Source organism: Coregonus lavaretus (assembly GCF_964263955.1).
Source record: "Coregonus lavaretus genome assembly, contig: HAP1_SCAFFOLD_1864, whole genome shotgun sequence".
NCBI lineage: Eukaryota > Metazoa > Chordata > Actinopteri > Salmoniformes > Salmonidae > Coregonus > Coregonus lavaretus.
Genome location: NW_028165186.1, coordinates 31,802 through 57,437, shown reverse-complemented (window position 1 = coordinate 57,437; position 25,636 = coordinate 31,802). Strand labels below are relative to the sequence as shown.

Sequence of the window (25,636 nt, the reverse complement as noted above, 5' to 3'; positions counted from 1 at the left end):
TCATCACGCTGCGCCTTGGTCTACTCCTTACCTCGATCGTGACAGATTATTTCCTTTTCAAATAACTAAAAGTGAGAGGTAATCACCGGGCAGATGTTGCTCTCATGTTTTGTGATAAAACAAAGGTGTGGTTGATTTTATTCAGCCACTGTGTCTTATTGTCCCGTCCTTAGACCTATATATCACGGTCACAAGGCATATGAACTAACAGATTATAGAGCAAACAATGTAATTATCACAACATAGGTTGTAATATGGCTTTTTTCCCCTGGCTTGGCTTCCTCAGTGATTTTACCCACACCCCGGTACTAGGACTATGGGTCTTTTAGCATTGGAGTTATACAGAAATGTTATCTATGTTTTTAAAACAAGGTGCTGTTCTAGAACTTTGAAGTTTCTACTTGGATAAATCCCCCTTGTCGGCAGACAGAGCAGCGTCGGTGAGAGCTTTCACAGATGCTGAGAACCAGCACCTGTAAGACAGTGATACATTTCATGGTAGAGAGAGATGACGTTTAAACAAACTACATCTGATTGCCTGAACCCTGTGGTAATTTACCACATAAGTAGGCCTACTGTCTGTTTACAGATTTCACACATAGATACAGAAACCATATATGTGGAATTGAAGAGGCAACTCAAAGGGACAGGATGTACAAGATGATAATGTGTGTTAACTTAAGATGGTGTTAATGCTAAACATTCATAATTCAGCGACAAACATGACGACATCAACGGTGTCAAAAACAAACACCATGAATGCAATGCACATTAAATTGCCATTCTCTTGAATTATACATTTTACACTGAGTAAGCTTGTTTGTAAGTGGCTATTTAAAACGTGTATCAAAAGTGTTTTCTAACAGTTTTTTTTTTGTGTAGATAAAGTACATCTTCATCAAGCTTCAAATGTTTCTGTTCCTGGTTATTTTTCACATTCTTTGCCTAAAATATATAAATGCTGACCATACACAATCACAACAACCCTGCAGCAGCAGGTCTACACTATCTGGGGCTTCAAAATCTAAATAGGATAATTATACTGCAGCATAAAGAAGTGTTTTTAACACTCCCCCCCCCCAAAAAAAAACAAAAAAATACCACCAACCCACGACTCCCTCTCTCTTGTGCCACTGTTGCCTCCGAGCAGCACCACTTCCTGTGGGTTCCTGCCCTCAGTGGTAAATAGACAGATACACATTTTGTACAGTCATCATTGTGTACATTATTATATAATTAATATTATCAAAATGAATACCTCAAACAAATCAATAATAACTTAAAGGTAGACTCAGTGATATGGCGTAGATGCAGAAAGTAAACATATTAGTGGGTTAATTTACGCAACAACTAAGAGTGTTCCGCTGTTTTGGTGCCCTGGCTACCGTGCTATAACAGCTTGACGCGAACCCATGCACATATACTGTGTGTGACTGTGTGAGAGTTGAAGTCTTGCATCTCGCTCGTCTCAATATCTGTTTGTGGCAACGCCATTTCACTGAGTTTAAGATACTTTGTGTGTCCACGCGTGTGTGAGTGCGTGTGTATGTGCATAGTTACAGTATGAGGTTGTCAGCGTTTAATAAACAGGCCTGGGTGACAGCGTGTGGGTGTGAGAATACAGAACAGTGGTAGTTTCTTCTTCACTAAGTTACAACCACATAGTCAACCGCCTTTGTGAAATGAAACCCTGCAAAATAATTACACGTTGTGCAAATTAAAATTGCATACATATCAGTCGCATGTCATGAATCACTCTGCACTGTGACCAAATGTTCCTATCTTTGACCGCTATGAGTGGTTGATTATTTTGTGATTGTTTCAAGCAGTGTAGCCTGGTCTCAGATCTGTACGCTTTTATAGCCAACTCCTTTGACAATACCAACATCAGAGGACCTAGCTAAAGCACAAACTGATATGGGACCAGAGCTAAGTAGACTGCACCATTGTAGCTGATCATCTTAATCATTTTGTGTGAGAAAACACTTCATTGCATCTTTTGGACTTTTCCCCTGAGTCTTGTCTACAAATCTAAATCTCTAAATCTTCAACTTCTCTCAGAGAGTTGTATCTCTTAATCATTCACACACACACACACACACACACACACACAAACATAAACACAAACACACACTCACACAAACACACAATCACACTCTTCCATTTCCAGGGCAGTCAGTTACAGTAGCTTGTCAGTTGCATGACAGTGCTATTGAGGTCACCACATTGGGCTAAAACAGAGTGCAGTGTGTGAAAACGTGCCAAACTGTCTTGTGTGAAAAGAGGACAGACAAGTGGCGTGTGTGTGTGTGTAGTTGTCTCTATAGGGGAGCTGTGCATCAAATAGAGAAGTGTGTGTGCGTGAGCGTGCGTGCGTGTGTGTGTGTGCGTATGTGTGTGTGTGTGTGTGTGTGTGTATTAAGCATCTCAATATGTCTGTGGGGAGTATCTGACCTCTATTTAACTGTGTTGCTCCCGCCCCATCTCTCCACTGCTGAGAAAGGGTAAAGAAGTCACCAACACACTATGCAAAGTGCAAACAACAAACACAGGGGGATACCCCTAACATTGAAACTAGGACAGACTACCACAAGTACTCTATTTGAGACGTCTAGGCCAAGAAACGAATGCTTTATTAAGTTGACATACTAATTTCTGAACCAAATCATTGTCAATCTATCAATCGAAATCAGGAGACTATAGCCTATCAAACAAACTAAGGCATAAAACCCTTCCCCCCAAAGCCCTGCACATTGATCAGGTGCAGGAGTGAGCTAGAGAGAGAGAGAAAAAAACTCATTTGGATTTTATGGTCATAAGATAGAAGCCATAAAGGCTTTAGCCCCTGGACCATTATTCTGCTAACTGTGGGTCATTACAGCTGGACTATAGGGTATAACAGAAACAGCTAGAGAGACGACATGCTCCACTGGAGTGTGTCCGTCCACCAGACAAAAAGAGGACAATAATATACTGGAGAGAGGAGGGAAGGAGGAAAGGAGGATAGGAGGAAAGGAGGGAAGGAGGGAAGGAGGGAAGGAGGAAAGGAGGGAAGAAGGAAAGGAAAGAGGGGCATGACAGGGAGGAGGGACAAAGATAATAGTTTGAGGATTTGCGAGTTTGAAAAATGAAGGTTGTGGGGAGATCTCTTTAGCTGCTATTGTTGTGTGACTTTTTCCACCCTGTCTAACTTTCTTTTTTGGTTGTGGGGAGATCTCTTTTGTGTTTGGGTGCTGAAAAGTCTGAAGGTGTGTGTGGGGGGGGGGGGGGGGGGGTCATGGAGAGTTTAATTGCTGTAGTTGAGTGTTGTTTGTATGAATCAATACATTTTCTAAACAGTATGATTGGTTTTATTACAGATTAAGTAGCCTACACACTGTTCTTGAAGTGTTGTTTATTGACGCTTGAGGTATAGGCCTATAGCCAGGCCTTGAGGTATAGGCCTATAGCCAGGCCTTGAGGTATAGGCCTATAGCCAGGCCTTGAGGTATAGGCCTATAGCCAGGCCTTGAGGTATAGGCCTATAGCCAGGCCTTGAGGTATAGGCCTATAGCCACGCCTTGAGGTATAGGCCTATAGCCACGCCTTGAGGTATAGGCCTATAGCCACGCCTTGAGGTATAGGCCTATAGCCACGCCTTGAGGTATAGGCCTATAGCCACGCCTTGAGGTATAGGCCTATAGCCACGCCTTGAGGTATAGGCCTATAGCCAGGCCTTGAGGTATAGGCCTATAGCCAGGCCTTGAGGTATAGGCCTATAGCCAGGCCTTGAGGTATAGGCCTATAGCCAGGCCTTGAGGTATAGGCCTATAGCCACGCCTTGAGGTATAGGCCTATAGCCACGCCTTGAGGTATAGGCCTATAGCCACGCCTTGAGGTATAGGCCTATAGCCACGCCTTGAGGTATAGGCCTATAGCCACGCCTTGAGGTATAGGCCTATAGCCACGCCTTGAGGTATAGGCCTATAGCCAGGCCTTGAGGTATAGGCCTATAGCCAGGCCTTGAGGTATAGGCCTATAGCCACGCCTTGAGGTATAGGCCTATAGCCACGCCTTGAGGTATAGGCCTATAGCCACGCCTTGAGGTATAGGCCTATAGCCAGGCCTTGAGGTATAGGCCTATAGCCACGCCTTGAGGTATAGGCCTATAGCCAGGCCTTGAGGTATAGGCCTATAGCCAGGCCTTGAGGTATAGGCCTATAGCCACGCCTTGAGGTATAGGCCTATAGCCACGCCTTGAGGTATAGGCCTATAGCCACGCCTTGAGGTATAGGCCTATAGCCAGGCCTTGAGGTATAGGCCTATAGCCAGGCCTTGAGGTATAGGCCTATAGCCACGCCTTGAGGTATAGGCCTATAGCCACGCCTTGAGGTATAGGCCTATAGCCACGCCTTGAGGTATAGGCCTATAGCCAGGCCTTGAGGTATAGGCCTATAGCCACGCCTTGAGGTATAGGCCTATAGCCAGGCCTTGAGGTATAGGCCTATAGCCAGGCCTTGAGGTATAGGCCTATAGCCACGCCTTGAGGTATAGGCCTATAGCCACGCCTTGAGGTATAGGCCTATAGCCACGCCTTGAGGTATAGGCCTATAGCCAGGCCTTGAGGTATAGGCCTATAGCCAGGCCTAATGCTTTTATTGCAGTTGAGGGGCATAAAGCCTGAATAAGTGACACACATTATCACCATGTCAAATATGCCATTTTCAGCTGTTATTAAAACTGTAGCACATCAGTAGACCTAGTCTGCATGCCAAAATAACTCCATTCGCTTTCTAAACTTTTTTTTTTTTTTTTTACTTTGGCAAAGGGTAAAGTCTACAATATGCAGTCCACTCTGTTTGTTACATATTCTAGTTTTGGAAACAGAAAACTGTACGGCTCCCGAGTGGCGCAGCGGTCTAAGGCACTGCATCTCAGTGCTTGAGGTGTCACTACAGGCTGATGGCCAATGAGAGGCTTTGAAGCCACAGGCCACCATATTGGTACTCCTCAGAAGGAAGCGGTCTATACTGGAATTGTCCAGTGTATATATAAAAAGGGACAAAATTACATGTATTTAAGCATTTCTTTGTTGTAGTGGGGACAGTAAAATTAGTACTCAAAAAAAAGAAAACTTTAAGTAATATTGTTTTTATATATATATATATGTTATGTTCAGGTCACATAATATAATTTAAGGTGTGTGTAAAATCTTTTTTACAACAGAGGAGTACCAAAATGGCTGCGTGGTGGCTTCAAAACAGCGCCCCCTGTCGGTCATCTAGGGTTATTGATTGGAACCCTTATTTTATTTTGTATTATTATTATTATAATTTTTTTTATGGTAGGTGGAATTATCATGCGTTGTCAATCATTGACTAATGTCGCCCAATAGGGGTCCTTAACTCTACATATCAATGAGCTCCTGTTGGGTCAAATCTGGGTGGGCGTCTGTCCACGGTGGCGGTTCTGGCCCTGGTCGTGGTCCCCACCCCACCTTAGTCACTATCCGCTTCCGTAGCCTCCTCCACATGACCACCCCCCAACTAAACCCCACTGGATTAAGGGGCGGCACCGGACTAACGGGCAGTACCGGACTAAGGGGCAGCACCAGGATAAGGGGCAGCACCGGGCTAAGGGACAGCACCGGACTCACTGGCGGATCCTGGCTGGCTGGCTCTGGCGGGTCCTGGCTGGACGGCTCTGGCGGATCCTGGCTAAGGTGGGGTGGGGACCACGACCAGGGCCAGAACCGCCACCGTGGACAGACGCCCACCCAGACCCTCCCCTAGACTGTATGCTGGTGCGCCCGGAGTGCGCACCTTTAGGGGGGGGTACTGTGACACTCTGGCTCCGGGACGTTTGTATTTGAGCCAGGGTGTATTTTGTGTTGTTGGGTTTTGGTTTGGTTATGTTGGGCATTTGGGTGTATTTCTATGTTTGCATTTCTGGTGGTTGTATTTCTAGGTTTGGTCGATGACTCCCAATCGGAGGTAACGAGTGTCAGCTGTCGGCTCGTTATCTCTGATTGGGAGCCATATTTATTCTGTATGTTTTCCTGTGGGTATTGTGGGTTTTTGTTCCAAGTTCAGTCATTGTCACTGTTGGACTTCACGTTCGTCTTTTGTTTTGTATTGACGTGCTTTATAAATTAAAGTCATCATGTTCACTCGCAACGCTGCGTATTGGTCCGCTTCCTCAGACGATCGTGACAGAAAAACCCACCATAAGAGGACCAAGCAGCGTGTCAAGCGGCAACAGGACCCAGCTCCAAAGGTCTGGACATGGGAGGAGATTTTGGACGGAAAAGGGTCCTGGACTTGGGAGGAAATCCTAGCGGGAGAGTATCGCCGCCCTCGTGAAGAGCTGGAGGCAGCTAAAGCCGAGAGGAGGCGGTATGAGGAGGCAGCACGGAGTCAAGGCTGGAAGCCCGTGGGTACTACCCAAAAATTTCTTGGGGGGGGGCTAAAAGGGAGTGTGGCGAAGTCAGGTAGGAGACCTGCGCCTACTCCCTGGACTTACCGTGGAGAGCGAGAGTACGGGCAGACACCGTGTTACGCAGTAGAGCGCATGGTGTCTCCTGTACGCAGGCATAGCCCGGTTCGACACATTCCAGCTCCACGTATCGGCCGGGCTAGATTGAGCATTGAGCCGGATGTCATGAGGCCGGCCCAACGCATCAGGCCACCAGTGCGTCTTCTCGGTCCGGCGTACATGGCACCAGCCTTACGCATGGTGTTCCCGGTTCGCCCTCATAGGCCGGTGCGGGTTATTCCACCTCCCCGTACTGGTCGGGCGACGGGGAGCACCAACCCGGGTAAGGTTGGGCAGGCTCAGTGCTCAAGGGGGCCAGTAAGCCTGCACGGTCCGGTATTTCCGGCGCCACCTCCCCGCTCCAGTCCAGTACCACCAGTGCCTACACCACGCACTAGGCTTCCTGTAAGTCTGCAGAGCCCTGTGTCTCCTCCACGCACTAGCTGTATGGTGCGTGTCTCCAGCCTTTTCCCACCAGTGCCTACACCACGCACCAAGTCTCCTGTGTGTCCCCCGAGTCCTGTGCGTCCTGTTGCTGCTCTCCGCACTAGGCGTTATGAGAGTCCCCAGGGTCCAGCATGCCCTGTTCCGGCTCTCCGCACTAGCCCTTATGTGCGTCCCCAGGGTCCAGCATACCCTGTTGCTTCTCCCCGCACTAGCCCTGAGATGCGTGTCCTCAGCCCGGTACCTCCAGTTCCGGCACCACGCACCAGGCCTACGGTGCGCCTCAGACGGCCAGAGTCTGCCGTCTGCCCAACGGGGCCTGAACTGCCCGTCTGCCCAAAGGCGCTTAAGCCGCCCGTCTGCCATGAGCCGGAGCCGTCCGCCAGACCGGAGCCGCTAGAGCCTTCCTCCAGACAGGATCAGCCAGAGCCTTCCGCCAGACAGGATCAGCCAGAGCCTTCCTCCAGACAGGATCGGTCAGAGCCTTCCGCCAGCCATGAGCAGCCAGATCCGTCAGCCGGCCATGAGCAGCCAGATCCGTCAGCCAGCCATGAGCAGCCAGATCCGTCGGCCAGCCATGAGCAGCCAGATCCGTCGGCCAGCCATGAGCAGCCAGATCCGTCAGCCAGCCATGAGCAGCCAGATCCGTCGGCCAGCCATGAGCAGCCAGATCCGTCAGCCAGCCATGAGCAGCCAGATCCGTCAGCCAGCCATGAGCAGCCAGATCCTTCAGCCAGCCATGAGCCGTCCAGCCAGGATCCGCCAGAGCCGTCCAGCCAGGACCCGCCAGAGCCAGACAGCCAGGATCCGCCAGTGAGTCCGGTGCTGTCCCTTAGCCCGGTGCTGTCCCTTAGCCCGGTGCTGCCCCTTATCCTGGTGCTGCCCCTTAGTCCGGTACTGCCCCTTAGTCCGGTGCTGCCCCTTAGTCCGGTGCTGCCCGTTAGTCCGGTGCCGCCCCTTAATCCAGTGGGGTTTAGTTGGGGGGTGGTCATGTGGAGGAGGCTACGGAGGCGGATAGTGACTAAGGTGGGGTGGGGACCACGACCAGGGCCAGAACCGCCACCGTGGACAGACGCCCACCCAGACCCTCCCCTAGACTGTATGCTGGTGCGCCCGGAGTGCGCACCTTTAGGGGGGGGTACTGTGACACTCTGGCTCTGGGACTTTTGTATTTGAGCCAGGGTGTATTTTGTTTTGTTGGGTTTTGGTTTGGTTATGTTGGGCATTTGGGTTATTTCTAGGTTTGCCTTTCTGTTGGTTTCATTTCTAGGTTTGGTCGATGACTCCCAATCGGAGGTAACGAGTGTCAGCTGTCGGCTCGTTATCTCTGATTGGGAGCCATATTTATTCTGTATGTTTTCTTGTGGGAGTTGTGGGTTTTTGTTCCTGTGTAGTCTTTGTCACTATTGGACTTCACATTCGTCGCTTTGGTTTGTTGTTTTTGGTTGCTTTAAGTAATAAAGTCAACATGTTCTTTTCACTCGCTGCGCCTTGGTCTCCTTCACTCCTCGACGAACGTGACAGGGACAAAATTACATGTATTTAAGCATTTCTTTGTTGTAGTGGGGACAGTAAAATTAGTACTCAAAAAAAAGAAAACTTTAAGTAATATTGTTTTTATATATATATATGTTATGTTCAGGTCACATAATATAATTTAAGGTGTGTGTAAAATCTTTTTTACAACAGAGGAGTACCAAAATGGCTGCGTGGTGGCTTCAAAACACCGCCCCCTGTCGGTCATCTAGGGTTAATACATATCATTGATTGGAACCCTTATTTTATTTTGTATTATTATTTTTTATTTATTTTTTATGGTGGGTGGAATTATCATGCGTTGTCAATCATTGACTAATGTCGCCCAATAGGGGTCCTTAACTCTACATATCAATGAGCTCCTGTTGGGTCAAATCAGTCAAATGATTGACAGCTCATGACAACCTGGAATTCAAAGCAAGCCAGGGAATGGGATAGAACCTCCTTCACTACCCTGATCACATTTACCAGTTGAAATAAAAAAATGTAAAATGAGCCCGTTCTCATATAGCTCCTCCCACCAGCCTCATCTGATGCATTGTAGGCGTACTAACCCTGACTGAGTTGTTTCTCACCCCTGACTCACTGCTACCCCCCTGTGGTTCTTCTGTATCTCTAGGTACCGGCCTCCCTGCTGGTCCCAGCGACGGGTTCGAATCCCGGCAGCGCTACAGCAGTGGCTACATCCAGTGTATGCAGGAGGTCCACAACCTGCTCCTGGGCTGTCCAGGCATGGACAAGCCTCTAGGGGCCCGGCTCCTCAATCACCTCCTCAAGTCTCTGCCCCACATCAGCTCAGAAACTGGGCCTGGAAACACTGGTGGCAATGGGCCCAATCGGACCCCAACTAGGGCTATAACTGGTGGGGTGAATGGGACCAAGGGGGTGAATGGGACTCCGATTAGGGCCACTGGTAATGGTAGTGTTGGTGGTGGTAGTAGTAGTAGTATTAATTAATTAAAACAATAGTAAATGTGAATCATCTTTTGTATGCTAACGTTATGAATACTAAATCATATAAATACAATTCTATTGTGTATGGGTATTAAAAATGACAATTATATCTAACAATCAGGCTAGTTTTATGAAAATGCGTATTATATCCGGATAGCGTGGCCGAGCGGTCTAAGGCGCTGGATTAAGGCTCCAGTCTCTTCGGGGGCGTGGGTTCGAATCCCACCGCTGTCAGGTAACTTTTGACTGAACTTCATTTGGTCTGACCGTAGAAGGAATAAACTGTAATTTTACCCGAACGCCCCATTGCCAATTGCAATTAACAGTACGTAGTACAAATATACAACAAATCATGTATCTATAATCCTTAACGGAAGGATACATATATATACATATATACACTACCAGTCAAAGGTTTGGACACACCTACTAATTCAAGGTGTTTTCTTTATTTGTTACTATTTTTTACATTGTAGAATACTAGTGAAGACATCAAAACTATGAAATAACACATATGGAATCATGTAGTAACCAAAAAAGTGTTAAACAAATCCAAATATATTTTATATTTCAGATTCTTCAAATAGCCACCCTTTGCCTTGATGACAGCATTGCACACTCAAGTCAAATCTAATTTGATTTGCCACATACAACAGTGAAATGCTTACTTACAAGCCCATAACCAACAATTGCGTTGAGGTCGGGGGATTGTGGAGGCCAGGTCATCTGATGCAGCACTCCATCACTCTCCTTCTTGGCCCGAGTGGCGCAGTGGTCTTGAGCTGTGCCACTAGAGATCCTGGTTCGAATCCAGGCTCTGCTGTAGCCGGCCGCAACCGGGAGACCAATGGGGCGGTGCACAATTGGCCCAGCGTCGTCCAGGGTAGGGGAGGGAATGGCCAGCAGGGAGGTAGCTCAGTTGGTAGAGCATGGCGTTTGCAACGCCAGGGTTGTGGGTTCCATTCCCATGGGGTATGAAAATTATAAATAATAATGTATGCACTAACTGTAAGTCGCTCTGGATAAGAGCGTCTGCTAAATGACGTAAATGTAAAATAGCCCTTACACAGCCTGGAGATGTGTTGGGTCATTGTCCTGTTGAAAAACAAATGATAGTCCCACTAAGCCCAAACCAGATGGGATGGCGTATCGTTGCAGAATGCTGTGGTAGCCATGCTGGTTAGGTGTGCATTGAATTCTAAAAATCACAGACAGTGTTACCAGCAAAGCACCCCCACACCATAACACCTCCTCCTCCGTGCTTTACGGTGGAAAATACACATGCGGAGATCATTTGTTAACCCAAACCGCGTCTCACAAAGACACGGCGGTTGGAACCAAAAATCTCAAATTTGGACGCCAAACCAAAGGACACATTTCCACTGGTCTATTGTCCATTGCTCGTGTTTCTTGGCCCAAGCTAGTCTCTTCTTCTTATTGGTGTCCTTTAGTAGTGGTTTCTTTGCAGCAATTTGACCATGAAGGTCTGATTCACACAGTCTCCTCTGAACAGTTGATGTTGAGATGTGTCTGTTACTTCAACTCTGTGATGCATTTATTTGGGCTGCGATTTCTGAGGCTGATAACTCTAATGAACTTATCCTCTGGGTTTTCCATTCCTGTGGCAGTCCTCATGAGTGCCAGTTTCAGCATAGCTCTTGATGGTTTTTGCGAGTGCACTTGAAGAAACTTTCAAAGTTCTTGAAATGTTCCGCATTGACTGACCTTCATGTCTTAAAGTAATGATGGAGTGTTGTTTCTCTTTGCTTATTTGAGCTGTTCTTGCCATAATATGGACTTGGTCTTTTACCAAATATGGCTACCTTCTGTATACCTTGTCACAACACAACTGATTGGCTCAAACGCATTAAGAAGGAAAGAAAATCCAAAAATTAACTTTTAAGAAGGCACATCTGTTAATTGAAATGAATTCCAGGTGACTACCTCGTGAAGCTGGTTGAGAGAATGCCAAGAGTGTGCAAAGCTGTCATCAAGTCAAAGGATGGCTATTTGAAGAATCTCAAATATAAAATATATTTTGATTTGTTTAACACTTTCGTTACTATATGATTCCATATGTGTTATTTCATAGTTTTGACATCTTGACTATTATTCTACAATGTAGAAAATAGTAAAATATAAAGAAAAACCCTTGAATGAGTAGGTGTGTCTAAACTTTTGACTGCTAGTGTGCATCTCCGTAATGTCCGCGGTGTACATAAGGAAGGCAAAACATTTCACCACTAGGTGTCACGGTTGCGTTAGTAATGACTTTTTATTCATCCCTGGTTTGTCTGTGTACATTCAATGGCATTTTTCACCTACTTTAAAACCACAAAATGTTCTCCTAAACCAGATTGGTTGATTTATGTTAACCATTAGGACTATATATATATATATATATATATATATATAATAAATCTACCAATCTGGTTTAGGAGAACACTTAGTGGTTTTAAAGTAGGTGAAAATGCAGTAGAATGTACACAGACAAACCAGGGATGAATAAAAAGTCATATATATATATATATATATATATATATATATATATATATATATATATATATATACACACACACACATATACAGTGCATTCGGAAAGAATTCAGACCCCTTGACTTTTTCCACATTTTGTTACATTACAGCCTTATTCTAAAAGGGATATTTTTTTATTTTTTTATTTTTTTTATCTCATCAATCTACACACAATACACCATAATGACAAATCAAAAACAATTTATAAAAAAATAGATAACTGAAATATCACATTTACATACACTACCAGTCAAAGGTTTGGACACACCTACTCATTCAAGGGTTTTTCTTTATTTGTACTATTTTTTACATTGAAGAATAATTGTGAAGACATCAAAACTATGAAATAACACATATGTAATCATGTAGTAACCAAAAAAGTGATCATCTGTTCACCCACACCGCGTCTCACAAAGACACGGCGGTTGGAACCAAAAATCACAAATTTGGACTCCAGAGCAAACACATTTCCACCGGTCTAATGTCCATTGCTCGTGTTTCTTGGTCCAAGCACGTCTCTTCTTATTATTGGTGTCCTTTAGTAGTGGTTTCTTTAAAGCAATTCGACCATGAAGGCCTGATTCACACAGTCTCCTCTAAACAGTTGATGTTGAGATGTGTCTGTTACTTCAACTCTGTGAAGCATTTATTTGGGCTGCAATTTCTGAGGCTGGTAACTCTAATGAACTTATCGTCTGCAGCAGAGGTAACTCTGGGTTTTCCATTCCTGTGGCAGTCCTCATGAGTGCCAGTTTCATCATAGCGCTTGATGGTTTTTGCGACTGCACTTGAAGAAACTTTCAAAGTTCTTGAAATGTTCCGTATTGACTGACCTTCATGTCTTAAAGTAATGATGGACTGTCGTTTCTCTTTGCTTATTTGAGCTGTTCTTGCCATAATATGAACTTGGTATTTTACCAAATAGGGCTATCTTCTGTATACCCCCCCTACCTTGTCACAACACAGCTGATTGGCTCAAACACATTAAGAAGGAAAGAAATTCCAAAAATTAACTTTTAAGAAGGCACGTCTGTTAATTGAAATGCATTCCAGGTGACTACCTCATGAAGCTGGTTGAGAGAATGCCAAGCGTGTGCAAAGCTGTCATCAAGGCAAAGGCTCTCAAATATAAAACATATTTTGATTTGTATAACACTTTTTTGGTTACTACATGATTCCATATGTGTTATTTCATAGTTTTGATGTCTTCACCATTATTCTACAATGTGGAAAACAGTAAAAATAAAGAAAAAACCTTGAACGAGCAGGTGTGTCCAAACTTTTGACTGGTGCTGTAAGTATTCAGACCCTTTACTCAGTACTTTGTTGAAGCACCTTTGGCGACGATTACAGCCTTGAGTCTTCTTGGGTATGACGCTACAAGCTTGGTACACCTGTATTTGGGGAGTTTCTCCCATTTTTCTCTGCAGATCCTCTCAAACTTTGTCAGGTTGGATGGGGAGCGTCGCTGCACAGTTATTTTCAGGTCTCTCCAGACATGTTAGATGGAGTTCAAGTCCAGGCTCTGGCTGGGCCACTCAAGGACATTCAGAGACTTGTCCCGAAGCCACTCCTGCGTTGTCTCGGCTGTGTGCTTAGGGTCGTTGTCCTGTTGGAAGGTGAACCTTCGCCCCAGTCTGAGGTCCTGAGTGCACTGGAGCAGGTTTTTATCAAGGATCTCTCTGTACTTTGCTCCGTTTATCTTTCCCTCGATCCTGACTATTCTCCCAGTCCCTGCCGCTGAAAAACATCCCCGCAGCATGATGCTGTCACCACCATGCTTAACCGTAGGGATGGTGCCGGGTTTCCTCCATCCGTGAGGCTTTGGCATTCAGGCCAAAGAGTTCAATCTTGGTTTCATCAGACCAGAGAATCTTGTTTCTCATGGTCTGAGAGTCCTTTAGGTGCCATTTGGCAAACTCCAAGCAGGCTGTCATGGTAGAGTGGCCTTCCGTCTGGCCACTCTACCATTAAGGCCTGATTGGGGGAGTGCTGCAGAGATGGTTGTCCTTCTGGAAGGTTCTCCCATCTGCACAAAGAAACTCTGAAGCTCTGTCAGAGTGACCATCAGGTTCTTGGTCACCTCCCTGACCAAGGCCCTTCTCCCCCGATTGCTCAATTTGGCCCGGTGGCCAGCAATAGGAAGAGTCTTGTAAGGTCCCACAATCCTGTCTCGGCGCTCTACGGACAATTCCTTCAACCTCATGGCTTGGTTTTTGCTCTGACATGCACTGTCAACTGTGGGACCTTACATAGACAGGTGTGTGCCTTTCCAAATCATGTCCAGTCAATTGAATTTACCACAGGTGGACTCCAATCAAGTTGTAGAAACATCTCAAGGATGATCAGTGGAAACAGGATGCACCTGAGCTCAATTTCAATTCTCAAAGCAAAGGGTCTGAATACATATGTAAATAAGGTATTTCTGTTTTTAATTTGTAATAAATTGGCAAAAATTTGTAACAACCTATTTTCACTTTGTCATTATGGGATATTGTGTGCAGATTGATGAGGAAAATGTTTAATTTAATACATTTTAGAATAAGGCTGTAATGTAACAAAATGTGGAAAAAGTCAAGGGGTCTGAATACTTTCCGAATGCAATGTAATATGTAAACGCTGATAATTATCAAGTGTATTGTTGTTGATTTGTATTTATATCCCTGACCTTTTTCTTTTTTTCCATATAATTGATCGAATTTTGATTCGGATGGTCGGGAAGGAGAGAGACAGAGTGCTGCCCCTGAACTGTGAAGAAAGCACTAAGGTTCCTGGAATTCCCTAGTGGGATAAAATTATTTCCTTATGGTGTTATCAAGGGTTGTAATTCTAATTTTATTTGTTATTCTGATTTTGTTTATTTTTATTTATCCGGCAGTGTTATTTTTTGGGTGGGGGGCGCATGAATCACGGTCGCCACACAAATCTATGCCCAATGTCTAATTTGTCAAGCCTGCCAGTCACCTGGGACCCTTTTTGTAAATATGCAAAGTAATTTTGTTCATGTGCCAGCCTGTAAAATAAAAAAATATTTGTTGGTAATGGTTGACAGTAACTCCAAATGGGTTGAAGCCTTCCCCACATCAAATGAGGAAGCAAAGACTGTGGCTAAGTGTCTGTGACAAGATATTGTTCCACGATTCGGTATACCACAAAAGTTTAGATAGCGATAGGGGGACACATTTCACTTCGAAGATAATGAAAGAACTGTGTGACATGACGCAAGTTAAGAGAAATGTGCATGTAAAGTTTCACCCAGAAAGTTCTGGACTTGTAGAACGCTACAGTGGCGTTCTGAAAAATAAACTGGCAAAAAAATATGTGCTCAAACAGGACTTGCCTGGGTGGAGGTGCTACCCACAGCCTTGTTTTCAATGCGTTCCACCACAGTCAGAAAAACTGGCCTCAGTCCACATGAGGTACAGATGGCTAGCCTCATTAGGACTCCTGCGTCACCACCAGCTGCAGTCCCAGATCTGCATCTGTTGGATGACACTATGATGAAGTGCTGCATGGCTCTGACTAACTGTATTCGAGCTGTTCACTCACAGGTCTCTGCTGCCCAAACTACCTCAGACGACCGTCCCCATCACAATCTCCAGCCTGGAGATCGGGTAATGGTCAGGAGGCATGACAGAGGTAAAGAACCTTTGAAACCCAGGTGGAAAGGACCACATCCGATCTCCCTCACCAACCCAACGGCGGTAAAGTGCTTAGGGAAAGACACCTGGATCCACGCCTCCCACTGTAAGCAAGCAGCAGAGCCAGAAGAAGATGTTACTATTTTACTCCTACAACCCAGTAGGGGCACTCTGCTCACCCTGAGACTCGCAGCCATTGTGGCTGTGGGCATCCTCTGGGTGGTAGCAGACTTCCAGCAAGAGGAGGGTGAACGTGCTAGTAACCTCTCCCCGACCTCTCTGCTCCAACGAGGCCCGGCTTCCACAGGGGGAAGGCCAGAAGTAGCTGACCTGAACCTGGACCCTGGTGACCCCCTGGTGACCCCCTGGTGACCCCCTGGACCTGAGAAGAAGAAAAAGAGGACATGAATAGATCTGGGTTCAAATAGTACTTGAAGATTGACTAACTTTATCTGTGCTTGATTGAGTATACCTGGCGCGAATGGAACCAATGGAATAGTCCCAAAAGTCAAACCCCAACCCTGTTATCCGGCCTGATCTATCTCTCTTAGGCAGGTCACGGCAAATACTCAAAGTATTTGGAAGATTTCAAGTATGATTTGAACCCACTCTTGCCCTAAGCTTCCACTGGTGCCCCCAATTGAGGACAGCCAAGACAGTGAACGTAGTGACTGTAACTAGGAAGTAAGTCACCGTGAGTGACACCTCCTGTTAACACGATTGTGTAAACTAGTTCATCATCTACAGTTTACCGACACACACACATAGACACACACACAAGGATGTGCTTTGGGCTCCTAGGCCCTTTTTACAAAGCGTCTCACTCGCAGAGTCAGAGTGCTGATCTAGGATCAGGTCCCCCCTGTCCATATCATTTTATTCATTATGATCTAACTGGCGAAACTGATCCTAGACCAGCACTCCTACTCTGAGATGCTTTGAGAATACAGGCCCTGATACGTTGTCATCTTACAATCCAGCTCCATTCAACTCCTGGACAGTTGTTTTCAGTCTCATGTGTAAGGACAGGGTCCCGCTTCAAATGGATCCAAATTAACCCCATGGTACTATCCTGTCTCCAAATTAACCCTATAGTACTATCCTGTCTCCAAATTAACCCTATAGTACTATCCTGTCTCCAAATTAACCCTATAGTACTATCCTGTCTCCAAATTAATCCTATAGTACTATCCTGTCTCCAAATTAACCCTATAGTACTATCCTGTCTCCAAATTAATCCTATAGTACTATCCTGTCTCCAAATTAATCCTATAGTACTATCCTGTCTCCAAATTAATCATATAGTACTATCCTGTCTCCAAATTAACCCTATAGTACTATCCTGTCTCCAAATTAATCATATAGTACTATCCTGTCTCCAAATTAATCCTATAGTACTATCCTGTCTCCAAATTAATCCTATAGTACTATCCTGTCTCCAAATTAATCATATAGTACTATCCTGTCTCCAAATGAACCCTATAGTACTATCCTGTCTCCAAATGAACCCTATAGTACTATCCTGTCTCCAAATGAACCCTACAGTACTATCCTGTCTTCAAATGAACCCTATAGTACTATCCTGTCTCCAAATTAATCCTATGGTACTATCCTGTCTCCAAATTAACCCTACAGTACTATCCTGTCTCCAAATGAACCCTATAGTACTATCCTGTCTCCAAATGAACCCTATAGTACTATCCTGTCTCCAAATTAATCCTATAGTACTATCCTGTCTCCAAATTAACCCCATGGTACTATCCTGTCTCCAAATTAATCCTATAGTACTATCCTGTTTCCAAATTATCCCTACCTAGTACCCTATCTTGTCTGACTTGCCAATGCTATCATAAGTTGATGACAAGCAGTCACCGTATATGCTTGTGAATTGAGTTTTTCCCCCCGTTTAAACTCTAATGTAATGTGTCGATTTTAACAATCCCCCATAAGGTTGCAACATTTCAATAACCTTCCGTAAATTCCTGGATGGGGGATTCCCAGATTCCATACTTATTCCCTCCTGATTCCAGGAATCGTCCAACCAGGATTTCTGGAAACCTTGGGAATAGGCCTAACCCAAGCAAAACCAATGCATTTGCTTCTGGTTTTTGGGTTGCAATACTTTAATATTCTCTCTCCTTCCTAAACCTGCCTACTAAGATGTTTACCCTCTAGTAATGGAGATTCTTTCCCCATAGGCTTAAATGTGCAAATTGCAAGATGGTAATGATCTGGTACAGTGCAACTGTCTGAGGGGTTGGGTAGCCTGTATAGGCTACATTGTTGACATAGCACCAGTATAAGAGTGCTGAACAGTATCAGTAAGAGATCAGAGCTCAGGTCGCCTCCCCCATTGAAATGCATCCTATTGAATATAACCTTCTGGATAGCCCTTCTGTCCATTTCATTCGCTGTGAAATGCATCCTATTGAAGGTAAACTTTTGGATAGCCCTGCTGTCAATTTAATTCACTATGAAATGTGTCCTCGGTAAACCTGTCTGAGTAGGCTGGGCCTGTGGATTGCAACGTTACAGAACATTGATAGAAATATATTGTTTTGACAATGTCGTGTCATGTAATCGTGCCAGCTCTATTCAATACATTTCCATCTGAGAGCCTGTTCAGAAAGGTTCAACATTACAGAAAATACAGATAGGACTGTCTTGTCTGTCATGTTCTATACGTCACATTTCTACATGCATGTAGAAATGTGCGTTGGCAATGTTTCACCTCAATGAGCGCTGCCTGTTCAGAAAGGTGTGTTACAGAATGTTCACAAGGAAAGGCATTACATAGAACAGATAGGACTGTCTTGTCTGTCATGTTCTATACATCGCATTTCTACGTGCAGTGCTCTGAACATTTCACCCCAGGCCAGCCACACAGAGACACCCTTCACTAGAAGTGATAACTGTCTGCTCTTTTCATTGTATTTCTATGATTCACTGCGATAGAAATTTACCTGGCTAAAAGGTGAGCCACTTTCATGGTACGCTACCAGTTATCCCGAGTTGAACTCAGAGTTGATCAAAGTTATTAGAAGTGGTGTGTATTCATGGATGACATGGGAAGACAGGCTTCTCCAAAAAATGCACCAAGAAAAAAGAAACAAAACATAAAATAATGTATCTTTCGTCTCTCTGTGTTGCATAATTGTCCTTCAATTCGCAAAAGAGGCTGACTGTAACTCACTGGAGAAAGCATCCGAACGAGTGAAACAGCGCCCCCTCTGTCTCTGTATGTGTAGGCCATCTATCTGATGCTGCCAGGTCATAAAGATTATTACATTGTTTGCATTGAATGCAAAGGAAGCCAGTGAGCTTTTGGCCTCCCTTGAAATATTTTGTTAAAAAATAATAACCAATCAGCGTTGAGCTAAACTGAGTGAGCTCAACTGTGAATGGTCCTGGTGCACCAAAAAATGTGTCAAGGGTATTGACAGAAACAACTTGAATTGTTGCATCTCGTTGTGTTGTTGTCCTCCGGTGGTTAGCTAGCTAGCTAAAATTGTCCCTTTCTCTAATTAAGCCATGGATGGAGATAGGGATTTGGACTTTTACTTTATTCTCCGTACTGGCCAATGATTGTAACTGCGATTCTGATAAAACCATTAATTCATGCATTGTGCCCTTGGACTGAAAGGATGGAAGTTCTATATGTAGCTAGATGTAGAAGGCTAATGTTAACTAGCTAACGTTGCCATGAAAGGAAGTTAGGCTAGCGAGCAAGCATTTTAGCCAGGTAACCTAGGACACGAAAAATATAAGCGTTTTAGAGTGATAGTCATAGACAGTTTTGTCAACATGAAAGAGAGGAGGATGGCATTGGCGTTTCTGTACAAGTAGGGTGAATCAACATGTTTTTTTCTATTTGCACGAACGCACGCACACACACACACACAGGTTATAGAGCAAACAATGCAATTATCAGAACACATAAGTTGTAATATGGCTTTTTTTCTGGCTTGGCCTCCACAGGGATTTTACCAATGCATTATTACTGGTTATTAGTGGGCCTGTCTAACTACACCACCGGTCAAAAGTTTTAGAACACCTACTCATTCAAGGGTTTATCTTTATTTTTGCTATTTTCTACATTGTAGAATAATAGTGAAGACATTCAAACTATGAAATAATACATATGGAATAATCTAGTATCCAGAAAAGTGTTAAACAAATCAAAATATATTTTATATTTGAGATTCTTCAAATAGCCACCCTTTGCCTTGATGACAGCTTTGCACACTCATGAAACTGAGGAGTATTTCTGTCTGTAATAAAGCCCTTATGTGGGGAAATATTCATTCTGATTGGCTGATCCTGGCTCCCCAGTGGGTTGGCCTGGCTCCCAAGAGGGTGGGCCTATGCCCTCCCAGGCCCACCCATGGCTGCGCCCCTGCCTAGTCATGTGAAATCCATAGATTAGGGCCTAACGAATTTCAATTGACTGATTTCCTTGTATGAACTGTAACTCAGTAAAATCTTTGAAATTGTTGCATGTAGCGTTTATATTTTGGTTCAGTATAGTTTTTTAAATTTATTATCTGGCTATTAATAGGATTCATGGAATAAAATGGGCCAGTGTGTTAGAAATGCCAGAACCGATTTCTAATCCCAGTCTGCCCCTGTTGCTATAGGATACCCCTCACGTCTCCTGCTCTGCGCGTTCTGTCATGCATGATCCGAGCAAACGAACAGAGGCTAGATCCATGACGTCAGAGCATGACGGACTCACAGGGCAGTGGGCAGAGCAATCTCTCTCTCTCTCTCTGTGATGACTTGTTTGTGTGACTCCCTCGCCTCTCATCACACAACATAAAGCATACCACTCTCTCTCCCCGTCCAAACAAGTTTTATGGCGGAGCGCTGAAGCACTTTGAGGTCGCTGGCATGTAGGCCTAGTACTGACAATAATACCCGTTTTACTATATCTCTCGATGGCTTGATTATTTTGTAGCCTATCGTCGGTAAAGGCACGGCCAGGGCTCAAGCCTTCGAGATGCACAGTGGCTGCTGCTGCCACCAACCACTGCACTACAACACGGACACCGCCACCGGTCCGGTTCTATCATGGTTTTCAAATGGAGAGCGAGGTAAGAACACCGGGTTTATGTTCGGTCGGGACTGGGGCATGCATTGGCGGCGGGAGGACAAGTGAGGTTGAGAACGATCGATAGGGCTCTGAATTTCTGATTGAAACCGAAGCTGAGATGATACACAGCAGCTGTGGTCCGTGCAGACAGGATCTGAAAGGAGAGGAGCCTTTGCCTTACCAAACAAAGGCCCCCCTTTCGTTCGTTCGGGAATGTATCTTGCTTATACCCTTCATTGCGTTATATAATTTATGTTCGCGTCTCGAAATATAGACTAACTTCGCCTCGCGGTACGCTGCCTTGCTTGTAGTAAGTCGAATCATCATACTTGTGTGACAAAATCAAATCCGTGCTTTGGAAGACACTATTTATGATTCGGGTATGTTGTAGGCTATCTAGCAAGATTAATTTGCAATCAATGCTGCTATTCTTGTGTAATTGCTAGCTTCGTCTTTCAGGCCTAAAATCTTGGTTCTTGATTGAACGTCTGGGCACATTTAAGTATATTTCCCCCCTTTATCTCAGTTTTTATCATTATTTGATTATAGCAATAAATCCGTGTATTGTAGCACTTAGCGAGGCGTGGGTGGTTATACATACGGTGACATAAACATTACAGTGGGACAGTAGGCTAGAACTGTAGAAGGCTATCTAGCAGTACAATTACTGTTATTGTTGTGGCATTTGTTTAAATTCTTCATGCAAAACATCCAGTGGTGAACAGTGAGTCTTCCATTGATAAAATTACAGTACCACTAAACCAGGGATGGGCATTAGAGTTAATTTCGTGCAATTCTACACATTTTGCCATGGGGCATAGAGGAAAATGTACCGTTTTACAGCAAATTTCCTGTCATTATACAACATTTTCCATAAGGTGGAGAGAAATGTTTGCAGGTTTTAATGATATCTGAGTGAGACTGAAAATCAATTGGGGCGGGTAATTCGACCATGATTACTTAGTTTAGATTTTTATTTATTTTTATTTCACCTTTATTTAACCAGGTAAACCAGTTGAGAACAAGTTCTCATTTACAACTGCGACCTGGCCAAGATAAAGCATAGCAGTGCGATAAAAACAAACACAGAGTTACATATGGGGTAAAACAAAACAAAGTCAAAAATACAACAGAAATACATATAATATACAGTGTGCAAATTTAGCAAGTTATGGAGGTAGGCAATAAAATAGGCTATAGTGCAAAATAATTACAATTAGTATTAACACTGGAATGATAGATGTGCAAGAGATGATGTGCAAATAGAGATACTGGGGTACAAATAAGCAAAATAGATAACAATATAGGGATGAGATAGTTGGGCGGGCTAATTTCAGATGGGCTGTGTACAGGTGCAGTGATCGGTAAGGTGCTCTGACAACTGATGCTTAAAGTTAGTGAGGGAGATAAGTGTCTCCAGCTTCAGAGATTTTTGCAATTTGTTCCAGTCATTGGCAGCAGAGAACTGGAAGGAATTGCGGCCAAAGGAGGTGTTGGCTTTGGGGATGACCAGTGAGATATACCCGCTGGAGCGCAGACTACGGGTGGGTGTTGCTATGGTGACCAATGAGCTAAGATAAGGCGGGGATTTGCCTAGCAGTGATTTATAGATGGCCTGGAGCCAGTGGGTTTGGCGACGAATATGTAGTGAGGACCAGCCAACAAGAGCGTACAGGTCACAGTGGTGGGTATTATATGGGGCTTTGGAGACAAAACGGATGGCACTGTGATAGACTACATCCAATTTGCTGAGTAGAGTGTTGGAGGCTATTTTGTAAATGACATCGCCGAAGTCAAGGATCGGTAGGATAGTCAGTTTTACGAGGGCATGTTTGGCAGCATGAGTGAAGGAGGCTTTGTTGCGAAATAGGAAACCGATTCTAGATTTAACTTTGGATTGGAGATTCTTAATGTGAGTCTGGAAGGAGAGTTTACAGTCTATCCAGACACCTAGGTATTTGTAGTTGTCCACATACTCTAGGTCAGACCCGTCGAGAGTAGTGATTCTAGTCGGGTGGGCGGGTGCAAGCAGCGTTCGGTTGAAGAGCATGCATTTAGTTTTACTAGTGTTTAAGAGCAGTTGGAGGCTACTGAAGGAGTGTTGTATGGAATTGAAGCTCGTTTGGAGGTTTGTTAACACAGTGTCCAATGAAGGGCCAGATGTATACAAAATGGTGTCGTCTGCGTAGAGGTGGATCTGAGAGTCACCAGCAGCAAGAGCGACGTCATTGATATACACAGAGAAAAGAGTCGGCCCAAGAATTGAACCCTGTGGCACCCCCATAGAGACTGCCATAGGTCCAGACAACAGGCCCTCCGATTTGACACATTGAACTCTATCTGAGAAGTAGTTGGTGAACCAGGCGAGGCAGTCATTTGAGAAACCAAGGCTATTTAGTCTGCCAATAAGAATGCGGTGGTTGACAGAGTCGAAAGCCTTGGCCAGGTCAATGAAAACGGCTGCACAGTACTGTCTATTATCGATCGCGGTTATAATATCGTTTAGGACCTTGAGCGTGGCTGAAGTGCACCCATGACCAGCTCGGAAACCGGATTGCATAGCGGAGAAGGTACGGTGGGATTCGAAATGGTCGGTGATCTGTTTGTTGACTTGGCTTTCAAAAACTTTTGAAAGGCAGGGCAGGATGGATATGGGTCTGTAACAGTTTGGATCTAGAGTGTCACCCCCTTTGAAGAGGGGGATGACCGCGGCAGCTTTCCAATCTCTGGGGATCTCAGACGTTACGAAAGAGAGGTTGAACAGGCTAGTAATAGGGGTTGCGACAATTTCGGCGGCTAGTTTTAGAAAGAAAGGGTCCAGATTGTCTAGCCCAGATGATTTGTAGGGGTCCAGATTTTGCAGCTCTTTTAGAACATCAGCTGTCTGGATTTGTGTGAAGGAGAAGCGGTGGGGGCATGGGCAAGTTGCAGCGGAGGGTGCAGAGCTGGTGGCCGGGGTAGTGGTAGCCAGGTGGAAAGCATGGCCAGCCGTAGCAAAATGCTTGTTGAAATACTAGATTATTGTAGATTTATCGGTGGTGATAGTGTTTCCTAGCCTCAGTGCAGTGGGCAGCTGGGAGGAAGTGCTCTTATTTTCCATGGACTTTACAGTGTCCCAAAACTTTTTGGAGTTAGTGCTACAGGATGCAAATTTCTGTTTGAAAAAGTTAGCCTTTGCTTTCCTAACTGCTTGTGTATATTGGTTCCTAACTTCCCTGAAAAGTTGCATATCGCGGGGGCTATTTGATGCTAATGCAGTACGCCACAGGATGTTTTTGTGCTGGTCAAGGGCAGTCAAATCTGAGGAGAACCAGGGGCTATATCTGTTCTTAGTTCTGTATTTTTTGAATGGGGCATGTCTATTTAAGATTGAGAGGAAATTACTTTTAAAGAACAACCAGGCATCCAGATAGCTGGCCGCTAGACTAATATACCAATCTAAAAAATGTTAGCTGACATGGTCTAATTGAGTGACTATCAGTGACTGATATAAGAAGAGAAGAACTGCTGATGCACAACCAAATGTCTAAATTGCACCTTGTGTAGTCTACTGTTCTAACTTGCAACAGTAAATTGAGAGCCCGACTGAGTACTTTTGTCTACTCCCACGATTTTGCAAGCCCTGTAGTCCTGACAAATTGTCATTCACTGCTCTGTTTACATACACTGTTTTCCGTGTCTACAGAGAACAACGTCAGACTCAGTGTACTGTACTAGCTGAATTATACTGGTGCTTCTCGCTGGTCATCACAACCCTCATGTCATATTTGTTTGGTGAACCATACAACTCTGCCTCTCTCCCCTTATCTCTCTCCCGGCTCTCACAAGCCCTCTTTCTTTTCTCCATATGTATCTGTCCTTTCTCTCAATTCAATTCAATTTTCAATTTAAGGGCTTTATTGGCATGGGAAACCTATGTTAACATTGCCAAAGCAAGTGAAGTAGATAGTAAACAAAAGTGAAATAAACAAATATTAACAGTAAACATTACACTCAGAAGTTCCAAAAGAATAAAGACATTTCAAATGTCTCTTATTTTTTAATTTGAGGGAAATATGTGTCTCTAAGGTCATACATTTGGCAGGAAGTTAGGAAGTGCAGCTCCGTTTCCACCTAATTTTGTGGGCAGTGTGCACATAGCCTGTCTTCTCTTGAGAGCCAGGTGTGCCTATGGCAGCCTTTCTCAATAGCAAGGCTATGCTCACTGAGTCTGTACATAGTCAAAGATTTCCTTAATTTTGGGTCAGTCACAGTGGTCAGGTATTCTGCCACTGTGTACTCTCTGTTTAGGGCCAAATAGCATTCTAGTTTGCTCTGTTTTTTGTAAATTCTTTGTACATTTGTAAAGTAATTATCTTTTTGTTTTCTCATGATTTGGTTGGGTCTAATTCTGTTGTTGTTGTCCTGGGGCTCTGTGGGGCCTGTTTGTGTTTGTGAACAGAGCCCCAGGACCAGCTTACTTAGGGGGCTATTCTCCAGGTTCATTTCTCTGTATGTGATGGCTTTGTTATGGAAGGTTTGGTAATCGCTTCCTTTTGGTGGTTGTAGAATTTAACAGCTCTTTTCAGGATTTTGATAATTAGCGGGTATTGGCCTAATTCTGCTCTGCATGCATTATTTGGTGTTTTACGTTTTAGACTGAGGATATTTTTGCAGAATTCTGCATGCAGAGTCTCAATTTGGTGTTTTGTTGAATTCTTGGTTGGTGAGCGGACACCAGACCTCGCAACCATAAAGGGCAATGTGTTCTATAACTGAATCCTCCCTCTCTCTCTCTCAATTCAATTCAATTCAATTTAAGGGCTTTATTGGCATGGGAAACGTGTGTTAACATTGCCAAAACAAGTGAAGTAGATAGTAAACAATAAATATTAACAGTAAACATTACACTCAGAAGTTTCAAAAGAATAAAGACATTTCA

General features: G+C 44.3%; 1 protein-coding gene across 1 annotated transcript in view; it reads left to right on the top strand.

The window, feature by feature from the left end:
* Positions 1–8,658: 8,658 nt before the first annotated feature.
* Positions 8,659–25,636, top strand: part of LOC311116179 (galactose-3-O-sulfotransferase 4-like) — a gene marked incomplete at both ends in the record, with an annotated part of 32,880 nt that continues 15,902 nt past the window's right edge. The window contains 3 exon segments of the mRNA XM_084191301.1: positions 8,659–8,692; positions 9,113–9,406; positions 15,445–15,991. Coding sequence (XP_084047427.1) covers positions 8,659–8,692; positions 9,113–9,406; positions 15,445–15,991 — 875 coding nt within the window.